The following is a 14,878-nucleotide window of genomic DNA, read 5'->3' on the forward strand; positions in this document are numbered from 1 at the left end:
GAAGATATTCTACAGGAGGTATGTACTATGAACAATATAAACAGATGGCTATATACTATAAACAGAAAATTACTGGTGGATATGTACAGATAATAATTTAGACTAAGCAGTAGTGCAAGTAAAAATAAAGTGTCATAAATTATAGACAGTAGCTATTAAAGTTACAGTGCAGTTGATGAGGTAATGTATACAGTGTGTGTGTAAACAGTCCGGTAGGGCAGATAAACATGAAGAACTGGTGTGTAGAGTTCAGTCATGCATGGCAGCCCTGTAGTGCAATGTAAACATTGTAATAGCAGCATTAACTTAAAGTTATGAGAGGTAGTGAAATCAGTGGGGAGCAGAGTTCAATAATGAAACAGCTCTGGGAAAAAAGCTGTTTCTTAGTCTGCTGGTTCTTGTCCGGAGGCACCTGAAGCGCCTACCGGATGGCAGGAGAGTAAACAGTCTATGAGCGGGGTGAGAGGAGTCCTTGAGAATGCTGCGAGCTCGATGTAGACAGCGTTTCTTCTGGATGTCCTCAATGGAAGGGAGTGTAGTTCCTGTGATGCGCTGGGCTGTTTTCACCACCCGCTGCAGTGCCTTGCGCTCAGCAACAGAACAGTTCCCGTACCAGACTGTGACGCAGTTGGTCAGGATGCTCTCTATCGTGCAGTGATGGAAGTTCACCAGAATAGTTGAAGACAGTTGGTTCTTCTTCAGTGTCCTCAGAAAGAAGAGACGCTGGTGAGCCTTCTTGACCAGGCATGAGGTGTTGGTGGTCCTGAACAGGTCCTCAGAAATATGGGTCCACAGGAACTTAAAGCTGGAAACATGTTCAACAGCCATCCCATTAATGTAGACATTAATAGGACACTGATAAAACCAACATTATTGTTATTATTCACAAAAAAACATATTCAGTGTCAATTACGGCATATCTTTTAACAAATGACCTCTCTTAATCAAGTTATGTAATGTTATTACTGTTTAATTAAATTAAGGACCGCTAGTGATTATAAACTAAATATTACACTATTGATAGTTTTGGGTGAAAAAATAACTAATTACTCTCCGCCATATTTTGGGTAAAGACTTTGAGGGCAGCAGCAACAGCCATCACAACAGGAGTTCCAGAAAGAAGTTGGGTCAATGGCATTTGTTGTTACAAAGTCGTAGGGTTCCATCATGGCGAAAGGCGGCCCATAGACTTCATCACAGCAGTCAGACGTCAGCTGATACACCGTCAGATGCACAGTAGTCATTCCCCAAATATGCAAATGCTGGTTGTATTTAATCAATCATCATGCTCCTATTTAACTTCAAAAAAATTCAATGAAAAAATGATAATTAAGTGGTAACAAATTAATAGTGAGAAATGTAAATGGGTCAACAAAATGTAACTTTATTTAAGTTTCATCTTTGAAATCAGAATTAACAATTTGCCCATACTTTCAATAGGTCCAACAACAACAAAACTGCATGTATAATGAAAAGTTAACGAAAACAAAAAATGATTTTTCTTTAACTTTTTAAAACAACATAAAAAAAGAACAATGTAAGGTAAAACTTAATGAAAAAAACAACATAATCAGGCAAAACCAAAAGTTGGAGACTGAAGTATCCCTGACTCCATTTTCTTTCTGAAGTTTGGATAGAACTGGTGCAGAGGCAAACGCAAGGTCACATCACATGTGTTGGCCTCTGGGAAGATACGCAATCCGTGGTCCTCAGGGTGTAGGAACTGAATTGTTGGTTTCTGGGGGAAACCCAGAGGTGGTATCCTGTCCGCACCAGAGGTGAAAACCAGGATTTCTTGGAGAGTCACCGGCCTGCTCCCCTCTTAGAAAAAAATTGATAGGACAGTATCAAGAATTTGATAATATCCCAAACCAAGAACAATAAAAAAAATAACACATAAAAACCATCAAAAGATCATAACAACTCAAAATGGGAGTAATAAATTGGTATTTTTCAGTTTTGTCATTTGTACAACCAATTTTACTGCACACACGGTTCACACAGTTTTCATAAGTCATCAGCGTGCTCACGTCCGATGAGCCGTGAAAAGGCATGTTTGTGCAGCCCTAAATGTGTAACACAACAACAATGACACTATCAATAGAATAATCATTAAAATACATACCTCCAACCTCTACGAGCCAATCCCTCCAAAACATCACTGTTCGATTTTCTATACTCCGCCTATTGCTGCCGGACTGGCTAAAATCTACCATAAAAAGTTCCAAAAGGTCATCCACCTCAAGTGGCTTAAAACCACTTGTAAACAGTGGTTTCATCAATTGTGGATTTGCCTTAATTTCGTCAGAGAGACCCAGGGTCTTCAACCCATCAGTCAACCTAAAACAAGGAAAGAAATCTAATTAAACAAAAATGAAAGTGAGGCAAGTGATAAGCTAAAAAAAGGAAACAAAAATAAAAACATTTGTTTTCTATATACTTTAGCCATGAGATCACATACACCGTAGTACACCACTCTCACTTGTGAAAACAACCTTGGGGGCTTCGACATGGGTGGAAAGTTGTAGATTAAGGGGCGGTAACATTAAAATAAGGGCCTTTTTCACAAAGGAAGGGAAATCTGAACATCTCAATTTCTTACATGCTTGCAGGGAAAGGCCCACCGTAACAACTTAATTTGATCTTATTTTTCACATTTTCTGAGTTGTCAGATACACTGGGGAACCGATTACAGCACTATAACACGTAAAAAGTAATATTTTTACCCTATGGTAATGTGTATATGCAGTTTATATGTATACGCAAGTGTCTATAGGTGTAGGCTTGCATTAAGTTTACATGCTTATGCATACTATACTATAACATGCATTGGTATTTCACATGTATTTGCTTGAACTTCCAACAGTATAGTATCTATCTATCTGTGTAATTTATATAAGTGTATCCACGTGTTTTAAAAATGTATTCGTGATCAAAGTATTCATTAATTCAAACCCTATCTCGAGAGCTAAATTGTATCCTCTTATCCATCTTGCATGTTTCAGAGTTCAATTCACGTGAGTTATGCTTTCCAGGTGTAGTAATGGTAAACATATCCCTGTAACGGGAAGTTAAAAAATACTTTTTAGAACTCTGAAATACTCACTGTTCCAATGCTTCTTTTAGCCGGCCTTCAACATATGCTTTTGCAGCTTCTTCCACAAGGGCATCTTTTTCATGCAGACTCCTCAGGAGGGTGGAGCGTCCAAGAAGTGTCATAGTAGCCGAAGCATCAATCAACCCCTCCTGCGCTTCCGCCAACGTTTCTGCATTCTTGATCTATTTGCAGATGTAAAATAAGACAAAGATGTACTGGACAAACAAAACTGCTGATTGATTTGTTTTTACATGGCAAGCTATAATCAATACTGCATTACTGATCAAAAAAGAGGTGTGTTTGGCAGATTTTTGGAGCGTTGCTATTTTTAGGGACTGAAAAAAGACTGGCCCATGGACCAACTCAAATGTGGTCTAAAGTCAGACTTTTTATGTTAAAAGCGCATTTTTAATATTGCGGGTCCACAACACGTGTCTACTGTGCTTATTACAAAGAGGTAAGCACAGCAGCACACAAACATTTAAAACAATAAAAGATTAAAATGTAAAAGATTATTATGTAGTAAGGGTCCTGTGAATTGTATTGTTAAAAAGTTTGTTGTATGTCGTTTGTTGTTATGAGCTTCTTTCTCACTCTTATATCTCCCGCATGTCAAGATATGCACACATGAAGACGCTTAGAGACCTCTGGCACGTGATCCCCCGCCTGCACAGAGAGGGTACATCACAGCAGGATGCGTAGTCAGATGCTAAAGTTTCTAAAACTACTGTATTATAGACTGTTTATATATGGCTTTGGATGAAGTGTTGTGCGTGAAGACAAAGTAAGTTTGTATTTTCAAATAAGTAGCTGATAAAGAGGGAGTAATTTGTTTCCATGTGTTCGTGTTAAGCCCGTGGGGTAAAGATGTAAGTGTGCGTATATTCATCACACGCAACTGTAATCCATTTATATATGTATGTATGTATGTATATATATATATATACATACACTCACCTAAAGGATTATTAGGAACACCACACTAATACTGTGTTTGACCCCCTTTCGTCTTCAGAACTGCCTTAATTCTACGTGGCATTGATTCTACAAGGTGCTGAAAGCATTCTTTAGAAATGTTGGCCCATATTGATAGGATAGCATCTTGCAGTTGATGGAGATTTGTGGGATGCATGAAGCTCCTGTTCCACCACATCCCAAAGATGCTCTATTGGGTTGAGATCTGGTGACTGTGGGGCCATTTTAGTACAGTGAACTCATTGTCATGTTGTTACGTTCCGTGTGTGTTTTGTGTACATTGTATTGTTTCTCGATCTCCTGTTTTTCTGTGTCCTTTTCGGCTCCACTTCTAGGTTGGTGTTGATTGGTTGACTCGACTGCCAATCATCATTCTGACGTCATGAGGTCCTGCCAATCGGCTGGCGTGCCAGCTGTATTTAAGGACGCGAGTTTATTGTGTGTGTGTGCGCCATGCCAGCGTACCGTGTGCTCCGACGCAGTCAGCTGTTTGTGGTCGACACCATTCGTTCGATTCTTCACGTGCCTAGTCATGCGTTGTGCGATGTGATTCAATCTATTTATAGATCTAGTATTTGACAATTGATTTCCATCGAGTTCTTTGAGGATGCAGATCAGTGCATCATGTTAGTTTATACTTTGTTAGTGTAGGTTTGAGAGTGTGACGCCGCCCGTGTACTTTTGTTTGTAGATTATATTAGTTTATTTGGGGCGTCATATACGCTGAAGACTTCTGTTTCATTTTCGTATTTCTTTTGTTAGCAAGTTTAGAGGTTAGTATAAGGATTGTTTTATTTTGTTTCTTTCTTTAATTTGTGCGGCACTCTTTTCTTGTTTTATTCTATGTATATTTGTTTATGTAATTATGTGTATTTCTTCAACGCGACTATAGTATAGACCTTTGAACTTTAATACCTCGGTTCGGTGTCCTTTTTGATCTGCACCACACCTGGAAACAGTTGTCTCACATAAATGTTACGGTATCATCCCTTTTTAACATCAGGCAAGTAACACATGTTCAAGAAACCAAATTTGAAATGATTCGAGTTTTGTGACATGGTGCAATATCCTGCTGGAAATAGCCATCAGAGGATGAGTACATGGTGGTCATAAAGGGATGGAAATGGTCAGAAACAATGCTAAGGTAGGCCGTGGCATTTAAACGATGCCCAATTGGCACAAAGGGGCCTAAAGTGTGCCAAGATAACACCCCCCACACCATTACACCACCAACATAATTGCATTAATGACAAATTGAACAGGTGTCCCTAATAATCCTTTAGGTGAGTGTATATACACACACACTGTTGTGAGCACTAGAATTGTTATATTTACATTTATTCAGTTGCCAGACGCTTTTATCCAAAGCGACTTACAAGTAGTTTTTTACAATGATGACACATTACTGCAGAGCAATCAGGGGTAAGGTGCCTTGCTCAAGGGCCCTTCAGTCATGACCTGCTGGCACTGAGATTCGAACCGGCAACCTTCTGATCACAAGCCCAACGCTCTTACCCCAAAAAACTGTTATAATCTACCCTCATGCAAAATATATGCGATACGTTAAAGATGTCAAGTTACAGCTGTGCGCTGTATGTAACACAGCAGTTACAGCGTCTTTTGTATTGTTTTAATCTTCTGGGTTTATTATTAAGTTAAATTATGGAACTTAATTTACTGTAATGTGTTATTGCCAACTGTTTATTATGTTTAACTGTTGTAATTTATTATTATGTATATTTACATTAGAAAATTACAACATCAAAACTACACCCAAATCAGCCTTGTGAGTGGTGACAATAAATAGGTTGTGTTCATAAACAAGTGCATCTTCATTTCATCTCTGATCGGACAGTCTTTTGTGAGTCAGCATTCCAAGCCAGCTGTTAGTTCCATGGTGAAGAGTTGTCATGGTTCTGCCCAGTCTGGTCTTGTTTGTTCTTAGAGTCTTGTGGGCAGAGCCGTGGCAGTACCATGTCATGTGATCGTTTGGTGTGGAACCGCGTGGCTTTGTTTGCCTAAATCACGCGGTCTCCGGTCTTATGCCTTTAACCACGCCCCCCTGATACTTCCGCAATTCTGTCCTCATTGTTTTCATCTTGAATTCGGGTTCTGGTTGGCAGAATTGTGGAAGTATCTTGTTCACGTGTTAATGTTTCTTGTTGAAACATTAACACATAGAAGATGTGTTACAGCGAAGATGCTTAGTCTTTTGCTGTGTGTCTTTGAGTCACGCGTCTAAGCCCATCCCCCCTTGTTGTCGGTAATAATCCTGCGAATGTGTCAATCGTTCACATCTGTGCCTGTGTCATTATCCTTCGTTTGTTCCCTCTATATAATGCCCTCATGTCTATTGTCCTGTGCAGTCCGTCTTCGTAAAGTGCCATTGTCCAGTCGTGTGCATTACTCTTGTAAGTTGTGAGAATCTGGATTTCGTCCGTGTCCTCTACAAATATTGCATCTGTGTACAATACAATATTCATATATCATATGTATTCATTCATATTCATTCGTATTAGTATTAGCTTAAATTCATATTAGATGTGCCGTACTGTCTTGTTGTTTAGCCTCGTTGAAAGTTGTATCATGTCTTATGCTGTCATATGCTGATATAAGTATCTGTTGGTCTACATCTCAAGGTTCCTAATGATGTCTAGGGACAATTGTTTTGATGCTGTAATATTAAGTACTTGAATACGTACTTTGTGATCATATCTGATTGTTCAGGAGGAATAAGACTAAACAGAAAGTCTGGTGATTTTCCACATCTCGTGGTTTTATATGACGCCTCCTGTTACAAGCTTATAAGTATTAGTCCTTAATAATAAACTTTGGACTCAGATTGAACAAGCACCTGGTGTCTGAGTCAAACTTTGTCTCCAGGCCTGAAACTCTGTGTGTTCCGTCGACTAGACTCTTCAACCGTAGAATGTTATTTAGATATGGAGACGTAAGAAGTTTACAATTCTTTCATAAGTCCTCTGCTTTTTGGTCTTGTTTTACTGATTTGTATGGTTTTTGTAGTTTTGTCCCCATTCTGGGTGTATTTGTTTAATAGTTTTAGTGTTTTTAGTTTTAGTCCCTGTCTTGTTTTACCCCATCGTGGGTACGCAATGTACCGCATAATTAAACAAAATTGACATCATAACTATTTCTAATAATAATGAACCTATAGAGTACATATCTGTAGGTAAACGGGAACAATATGCAAAGTTTCGGGAATAAAGAGGTAATAATTACATTATCTTTTAAACACATTAAAACTCATGTTTTATCGCCAATTCTGCCACGTTTTTATTGATAATAAAAGAAATTAGCAAAATGCCACTTTTACCGGGTCTTCAGCCGGGGTGTTTTTTCCTCTAGTTCGTATGTGGTAAAACTAGTTGGGAACAGCTTCACGATTAAAAGAAACAGACATGTAAACCTTTATTAAATTGTAAAAGTTTTAAAAAATTCTTGACGAATTTTTATTCCCCAAATTGTTCCTCTTTGACTACAGATATGTACTCCATAGGTACATTATTGTTACAACTATTTACGATCTACATTCTGTTTAATTATGCGGTACATTTCATTGCGGGCCGTAATATGAAGTGTTACTATAAAAGCTCTTAAATGTACTTACATTTTTTTTTAAACGTTTCTTAAATGTGTAGTATGTAATTTTTGAGTGCCATTTAATGATGAGGTTGCACATTCCAACCCACCAGTAGAGTTGAGCCGGATACTCGGCTGAAACGAGTATCCGGTACGGATAAAGCACTTTTGCCGAGTACGAGTATTATACGAGTAATACGAGTGAATATCTGTGCTCGGATTGAATACAAATCCTCACTGGGTAGCTGACAGTCACAGCGCCCCTCCCCTACACACATACAGATGTATTGTGTTGCTGACTGTGTTCCGCGCCGCTCACTCACACACAGAACACTGAGAAGAGAACAGATCTCTCTCTCTCTCTCTGTCACTCCCTCAGTCACTCAGGTTTGCGGGTCTTTTCCGTTAACGTTTAGGGTTTCTTCTGCTTCAGGTTTGTTTTTTACTTCGGTTTGTAGTACTTACTTATTAACCAGTAGAGGTTTGATAAACGTGGGGTTTGTTCAGACTTGGTGCTTGGTAGAATGCGACTTGCGTTGCGTCTCCGCCTGTGGGAGTTTTTTTTTCTTTTTTAAACCGTCAGCTGGCTCTAACCAGTTTTAATTAAAAGTTAAAAAAATAAAGTTATGTTGAGATGAAAACTCTTGTTCATTACATTTTACTTCATAATTGCAACCGCATGTCATGTAAATAGTTTTATAATCAGCAATAAATATAACAATTTCTGATCAACCCAAATCAATTGCATGCTTAAAATAACATACCGGTTAAAGCCCCGCCCATCTCAAGACAACCCGACCCACTTCCGGGTTAAATCCCGCCCACTTCCGGGTTAGGTCCCGCCCAGTCCGAGTGCAGATACGGATACAGATAATTCATATGGTTGACAGATACAGATATTGCTGTACTCGCTCATCCCTACCCACCAGCTCACTTTACCCCTTCCCCACTTAGATGTCTAAATGTCAAAACAGATAACGTATTTATGAAACGTACTTTGTGGCGCAGTTTATCTCTTTAGGGATACTGTAGAATCAACATGGTGATTTAATGTACAGTAACTTAAATTAACATACCTTCTGAAGCATCTGCCTCACTTCCCAGTCGTCTATTTCTTCCAGGTCGACAGGAGGACTGGGACAGTGGGAGATAAGACTGTAGAGTCTTTCAGAAAAAAATGATGGAGGAACTCCAGCATGGACTACTGATACAGCCAGCATCTTCCCAAGTATTCTGTACTCTCCTGCCTGCACAGCTAAAAAAAAGATTTCACAGGTTTGCAAAAAAACGCCCTTCTTTGGAACTTTTGTTATTTGAAAGTGTTTTCACCTCGAGACACCAAAGCCAAATTTTTTATGTCTTCGGCGCCACAGAAGTAATGGCTGTTCTTCAGCTCCACCATGAGTAATCTAAAAAATTCTCTTGTGGGACCTCCAGCATCTACTGCTCCCTCCCCGGTGTTTTCCGCATCCACGAAAATGACATTAAGCCTTCTTTGTGGCGCAAAACGTTGGCGAGCAAATGCCCTCATTGCGCTTGGCAGCACCGTATCACGCATAACATTGATGTAGTTGGACACTGGTGGAAGTCCAGGGTCCAGCTGGTCCTCCAGTCTTCGCAATGCAGTTTCCAAATCTGGCCTGTGATGAAATGGTTACAGTTTCTATAAGATTTTTGACATTGCATGCCCCTATAACTGACTGTGGTAATGTATCACTTCAAACATTATAACCTTTGGTTATGGTAAAAATAATAAAATAAAAACTGGTTAAATTGTTGTTTTGTGTTGTTCTTTTACAGATTACTTACATGTTTGCTGTTGTTGGCTGGGATGGGCACATTTCATTAAGTTGGTGTTCACCAGAAATCCTGTTCTGTAATCAACACAAAACAATACAATTTAAAAATACATATTCTATGTAATTCTGTGTATTATCTAAAAGATATTCAGAAAGTATGCTAACGATTTTGAATTAGTACATATCTTTTTTTTTTATACCAAATTTGTAACACCACTACAAAGTCAATTGACAACCAGTCCATTTTCAAAGTTGTTTAAATGAATATGGTACCAAAGAACGTTCAAACTTTTTAAATGTTTGAAAATAAGAAATTGCAATACATTTAATGTAAACTGTGGAAAAAACAGTAATAGCATGAACAACAATGTCACGATCACCACTCTGCAGATCCACCATTGTCCTCCCATGATATACTACACTTTCTATAACTCACAGTCTGTTGCTCATTAACCTCACTATACTGTCTACATAGACCTCTGTGTTTTAGTCTTATTTTTGGTTATTTTGCATGTTTGTGAAGCTGTCTGCGGCTTCTGTTTAGAGTTCCTGTGCTCATGTTTGCATTTACCCTGTCTTGGATTATTTTGATATTTGCAGTTAAATAAACTCGCAAGTTAATTCATACACACCATGCACACTTTATAATTCAATGATTCATAAGTGTGTATGGAAAAAATACCGCTTTTATGCAGATCAGTCTAAAATAACGACTTAGAAAAGTAAACTAACTGCTTTTCTCTATGTTGATTCGAGAAACATGTAGCTAATAATTTTTTTTACGAATTTTTCACAAATATATAATACAACAGCATGTAAATTATTTTACAACCAAAGAAATAATAATGCATGCCAAACAGAATTATTTCTGAATACTGGTAAACTTACATCATGCGTGTCCTCTTCATCACTTGAGATAACAACTGGTCTGTTTAGAAAAAAGTAAAGACAATCCTCTTAACTGTTAAATTCATATATTGTACCTTGGCATAAAGCACGAAATCTACCCGGCATAAATCAAATAATTGAAAAGACACATACAGTAGGACTTCATTTTGAGGTGCAACACAAGATGGATCAGTTCCAGCCTCGTTTAACCCATCTGCTGTTGATTGTTCTGTGGTCACACAATCCTGCTTGTGTACGAATGTAAAATATGTTACTTGTTTGAAACTTTTAGTAAAAGTAAATCTTTGCAAGCATACAAACCTGTAAAGATAGTTCAATTGCCAATAGCACTGCTTCATCATCACTGGAACTGAAACACAAATTCCTACATTTTAACCCACAACAAGCACATTAACCAAAACGTTAGGGCACACAGTACCATACCTATTCTCTGATTGGCTGACTGAATCCTTCGATTCTTCAGAATTTGTGTTAGCATCTTTGCTGTAAACATGGAATAAAAAAAGAAGTTGTATCTTTTCTAAAGCTACTCAACGCTTACATTAACAATAAGATAGAAGGACGGTCATTACACAATTTACCATTTGCATTTTTCAAGGTGTTCAGCCAGATGAGAAAGCATGATGTGGCTTTTGCATGTGAAACACTCCTGCATGACAGATGGAACCTAATGAATTGAAATTAATTAGACAAAACTTAAACATTTACATTTTTCACAAACTACAGCGCTTAGCACATTGCACTTACATATTCTTTAGGTTGCAGCTCAATTTGTTTCTGTAGGGGAATAATGTAAATAGGAGTCCGTTTTCCTTTGCAGTAATGTCTTACATAGGGAACAGAGTAGCCTGAAGGTGGCATTGGGATGTTGGTTAACTCCCTTCTGCGGTCACTCCTGGCTAAGACGTACCCCCCTGCATCTCCAAGTAGTGGGTATGCCTGGTAAAGGCATTCAGTTAACTCTGAATGGCTGCCAGTGTTACTTGAAAAAGTTAGCAATTTGCGCCCCAGGCCACATTCCTCGAGAACCTGTGTGTCCTCAAGACTAGGCACAAAATTGCTTTCTGGTTCTGAGAGACAAAAAAAATAATGGCTCCAGGGTACTTCTCTTTTCTTTTTAAGATATTTCCCCTTGGAGCCCCCCTGCCCTGGATTTGAATTATATGGCCTAAAAAGCCTAGAAAGATTCACTTGGATGCCATCTTCCCTTGATGATTCCTGGCTGCTCAAAAAACCTGAGGTAGAGGGATAAGGCTGCCAACGGGTTGAGTTTGTCCGGAAGCACGATGGAGTGGATGTTAAAGTTGGGAGAGAAGAGTGAAAGGGGGGGATAAGGGATGAGGAAGATGTCCCTGGCAGGATGTCCGTGGCATGATGTCCCTGAGAGGATGTCCCCGGCAGAATGTCTCTGGCAGGGGTTCCTTGGGAATAGGCCAGTCTTTCTGCCAGTAAAGTAGTTGTTCTTTGCATCTGGCGAAGTAATTCGCGCATGTCTTCATCCGAGCTGATAAAACACATGCACAAATTTAAAATACAAATTATATGTCGATCAATTTTTGTATTTAAATTCATATTGCTAACAAAATAAAAAAAGGGAATATAGATATCAGATCTTACTGCAACAAGATACATATTTGAAATAGAGATATATCATAACTTATCCAATATAATTTTTATAAAATTAGATGTTTTTATGGCTTTTTTGTTTTTAGTATTTGTGGTTAGGTGAACCATAAATTACCTTTAGATCTGTACAAAAAAACTTAAAGAATGGTTTTATAGACATTATCTCAGCTTTATGTAAGTGAAATTTCCCAAGAAGCATTAGTAATTTCAATACTTTGTTAATTAATGAAGAATCAGAATAACATAGTAAAAAGAAAATCTAACTATTATCAATTACAATTATCTTGTAAAAGGTGTCAAACATCAACATAGAGATCTTTTCACAAAACCCTAATGACAAACTACAAATGTAGAAAAGATGTGTAAGTGTTTCAGGTTCAAGATTGCAGAATGAACATAAAGGTGAAATGTATTTGTTAAACTTATTAATAAAAGCATGACAGGGTTAATACTTATGCAATATTTTAAAATTAAGTTATTTTACCTTATTGGGCAACATAGAATAATTACATTCTGACCATATTTTTTCCTGTCAAGGGAATATAGAAAAATTGCTTCCATTTCACAAGTGGTTTTGGACATCAACTCAAACTTTGAGTGAGAGATTTTCTAATATGATAATTATTGCATTTCCTATCCTTTATATTAATGCCTCCAATAACCATGTTAGGAATATGTTTTACTATAGGATTATATTTAAGATGTGATCTGATAAGATGAAGCAATTTAGGGGAGATGCTATTCACAACTAATTGGAATTATCTGAGTGAAGGTGCGAAACTTGAAAAACATAGAAATTGCTGATAAGAATATATTATTGCATCCGCAGTAACATTTGTTTATGTTGTCATTTTAAAGATTTACAATGTATTGTATTTATAAAATATGCAGAAAAAGCATACAGCGTATGAAGACATCAAACATTATTGTACTTTACCAGTCTAAAAAGGCACTAATTAGCACTACTCTTGAAACTAATTGGGATGATTTGGTCATAACGTTATGCACCGCTGCGTTCCAGACAAGCTCGAATTTCAGTTATTGCAGACTTTAAAATTAATTATTAATATTAATAAGTAAACATTTAACAGCACGAAAAGACATACAGTATCCGTAAGCTGTTAACAAACTGCATATCACTTTGGCTATCTTTAATATTCCGTGACACGTGATTGACAGGAATGAATTGAGGTAGGGCATAGCCTATATCGTAGGTCCGATTGGTCGGGAACGGCAGCATTACATTTTATAATGAAATAAATATATATATTCTTGACATTAAAAGACGTTTATCGACGCATAAACAAAACACACATGCACATAACGAATGTCTGACCACAACACGTTAAGGCGCGCTTAAAAAAATGTCACGACGTCACTGCGCTTCAGGCTGAAGCAAGGGGCGTCTCGCGTCATCGCGACTTTTAACGAGCTTCCTTCGTTCTCCGAAAGTTGAACTTTAACTGCAACTATTAACAGCATTACCAAACTGACTAAACCACGCTAGAATGTTAATATTCTATTAATATGCTATTAATATTTACGCACAAATTCATGCACACCACCCTTGCACAAGCAGGTGTGAGAGATGCGCCGGCTAAATACTGACACGACGTCTTATAACATAGATGAAAATCACATGCTTTACGCCCTCCTTCCGACTAAAAGTGGCCACTCCAGAACTTCTAAGGGAAAAGTAAAAATTAATCGATTCTGAGAATAGATCAGTCGGCTTTTAAACCTTTAAAAAAAATGGTTATAGAATCGAAATTGAACTACACCCCTAATATTTGGCGCCAGCCGGTCGTTAGGCGACCACGAGACATGGTGTGAACAGTAGCTTACAGTAGGCTAATACTTCTAGTTTTAATAATACTACGTTTACTAATCTGTGCAAATTTGATCAGGTATTTCCGCAATGTATGCGCAGTAGACTATAACCTAATTTTCTAATTTTTCTATCACATATAGATGTGTACAAAATGTTTAGCAATGTGCATTAAATTTGGTTACGAAATCTTCTGTGATTACCGCAAAATCACGGGGGGGGAAGAGACTTATTACCTTTGCGGTTGATCCTTGTTATCCATTATTTCGTGTATACGTATACGTTTCGGGCGGAATTATGTGCTTGCTCCTAAAAAAGAAACAATGTTGTTCACAAACAGTACACACAATGCAAATAACGTTAGATCTAAAAAATATGGGCTATGTAATATAAGGATCGAAATTCAAGACACATAGCCTACCTGTTTTCCACGTTGTAGCTCTTCTAAATTATTCTACCTCTTATAACTCCGCGAGTCCGCCGAGTAGAATGAACTTCCTCCCGCCTCAATTCAAATGGAAAGGCTTGCTCTATTGGTTATCGATGTTTGTGAAACATAACCGCGTCCTCTGGACATACTTGAAATTGAGAGGTCAGTCGCTATTGGTTGATATGGTCCTTTCTTAAAAGTGGCATCCAATGTAACCCAGTTTATTTTAAAACTGCATATTATTAATTTAATGTGAGGAATCTACCTCGAGATGCGTTTCAATTTATTTTTTAATCTCATTGAAATTTTATTAAAATACCTATTCTTCTTAAACCCTGGCCTTTTCTTGAACAATAAGCTCATGAAGGTGAAAAAGAGACGTGGTTGTCCTCTCAAAATACAATTAATCAATGTCCCAACATGTCTGTAATATATATAAAATTACAATATTTGTATGATGCTAAAGTAATTTTCCATCGATGGGCAGAGTTGTGCTAAAAAATTACTGGCGGTATCTCTACACTCAGTGTAAAGTCACTGTAACCCTATAAAACGGTCATACAAATTGGCAAACTTGGTCATTTTTCATATTAAAGAAAAAAACGTGACGCTCT

The 14,878-nt window shown here is 37.7% G+C and overlaps 1 protein-coding gene across 1 annotated transcript; it reads right to left on the bottom strand.

The window, feature by feature from the left end:
- Positions 1-1,132: 1,132 nt before the first annotated feature.
- Positions 1,133-14,329, bottom strand: LOC130414396 (G2/M phase-specific E3 ubiquitin-protein ligase-like). The gene is made up of 14 exons (XM_056740269.1): positions 14,256-14,329; positions 14,071-14,143; positions 11,128-11,884; positions 10,962-11,047; positions 10,804-10,863; positions 10,681-10,729; positions 10,513-10,604; positions 10,360-10,399; positions 9,482-9,546; positions 9,002-9,312; positions 8,749-8,927; positions 3,107-3,279; positions 2,126-2,340; positions 1,133-1,821 (listed from the first exon to the last, which is right to left on the bottom strand). Exons 2-14 carry the CDS (start codon positions 14,094-14,096, stop codon positions 1,571-1,573), a joined length of 2,304 nt encoding a protein of 767 aa, XP_056596247.1. The 5' UTR covers positions 14,097-14,143; positions 14,256-14,329; the 3' UTR covers positions 1,133-1,570.
- Between the last annotated feature and the right edge of the window lie 549 nt (positions 14,330-14,878).

This window comes from Triplophysa dalaica, chromosome 24 (genome assembly GCF_015846415.1).
Source record: "Triplophysa dalaica isolate WHDGS20190420 chromosome 24, ASM1584641v1, whole genome shotgun sequence".
Lineage (NCBI taxonomy): Eukaryota > Metazoa > Chordata > Actinopteri > Cypriniformes > Nemacheilidae > Triplophysa > Triplophysa dalaica.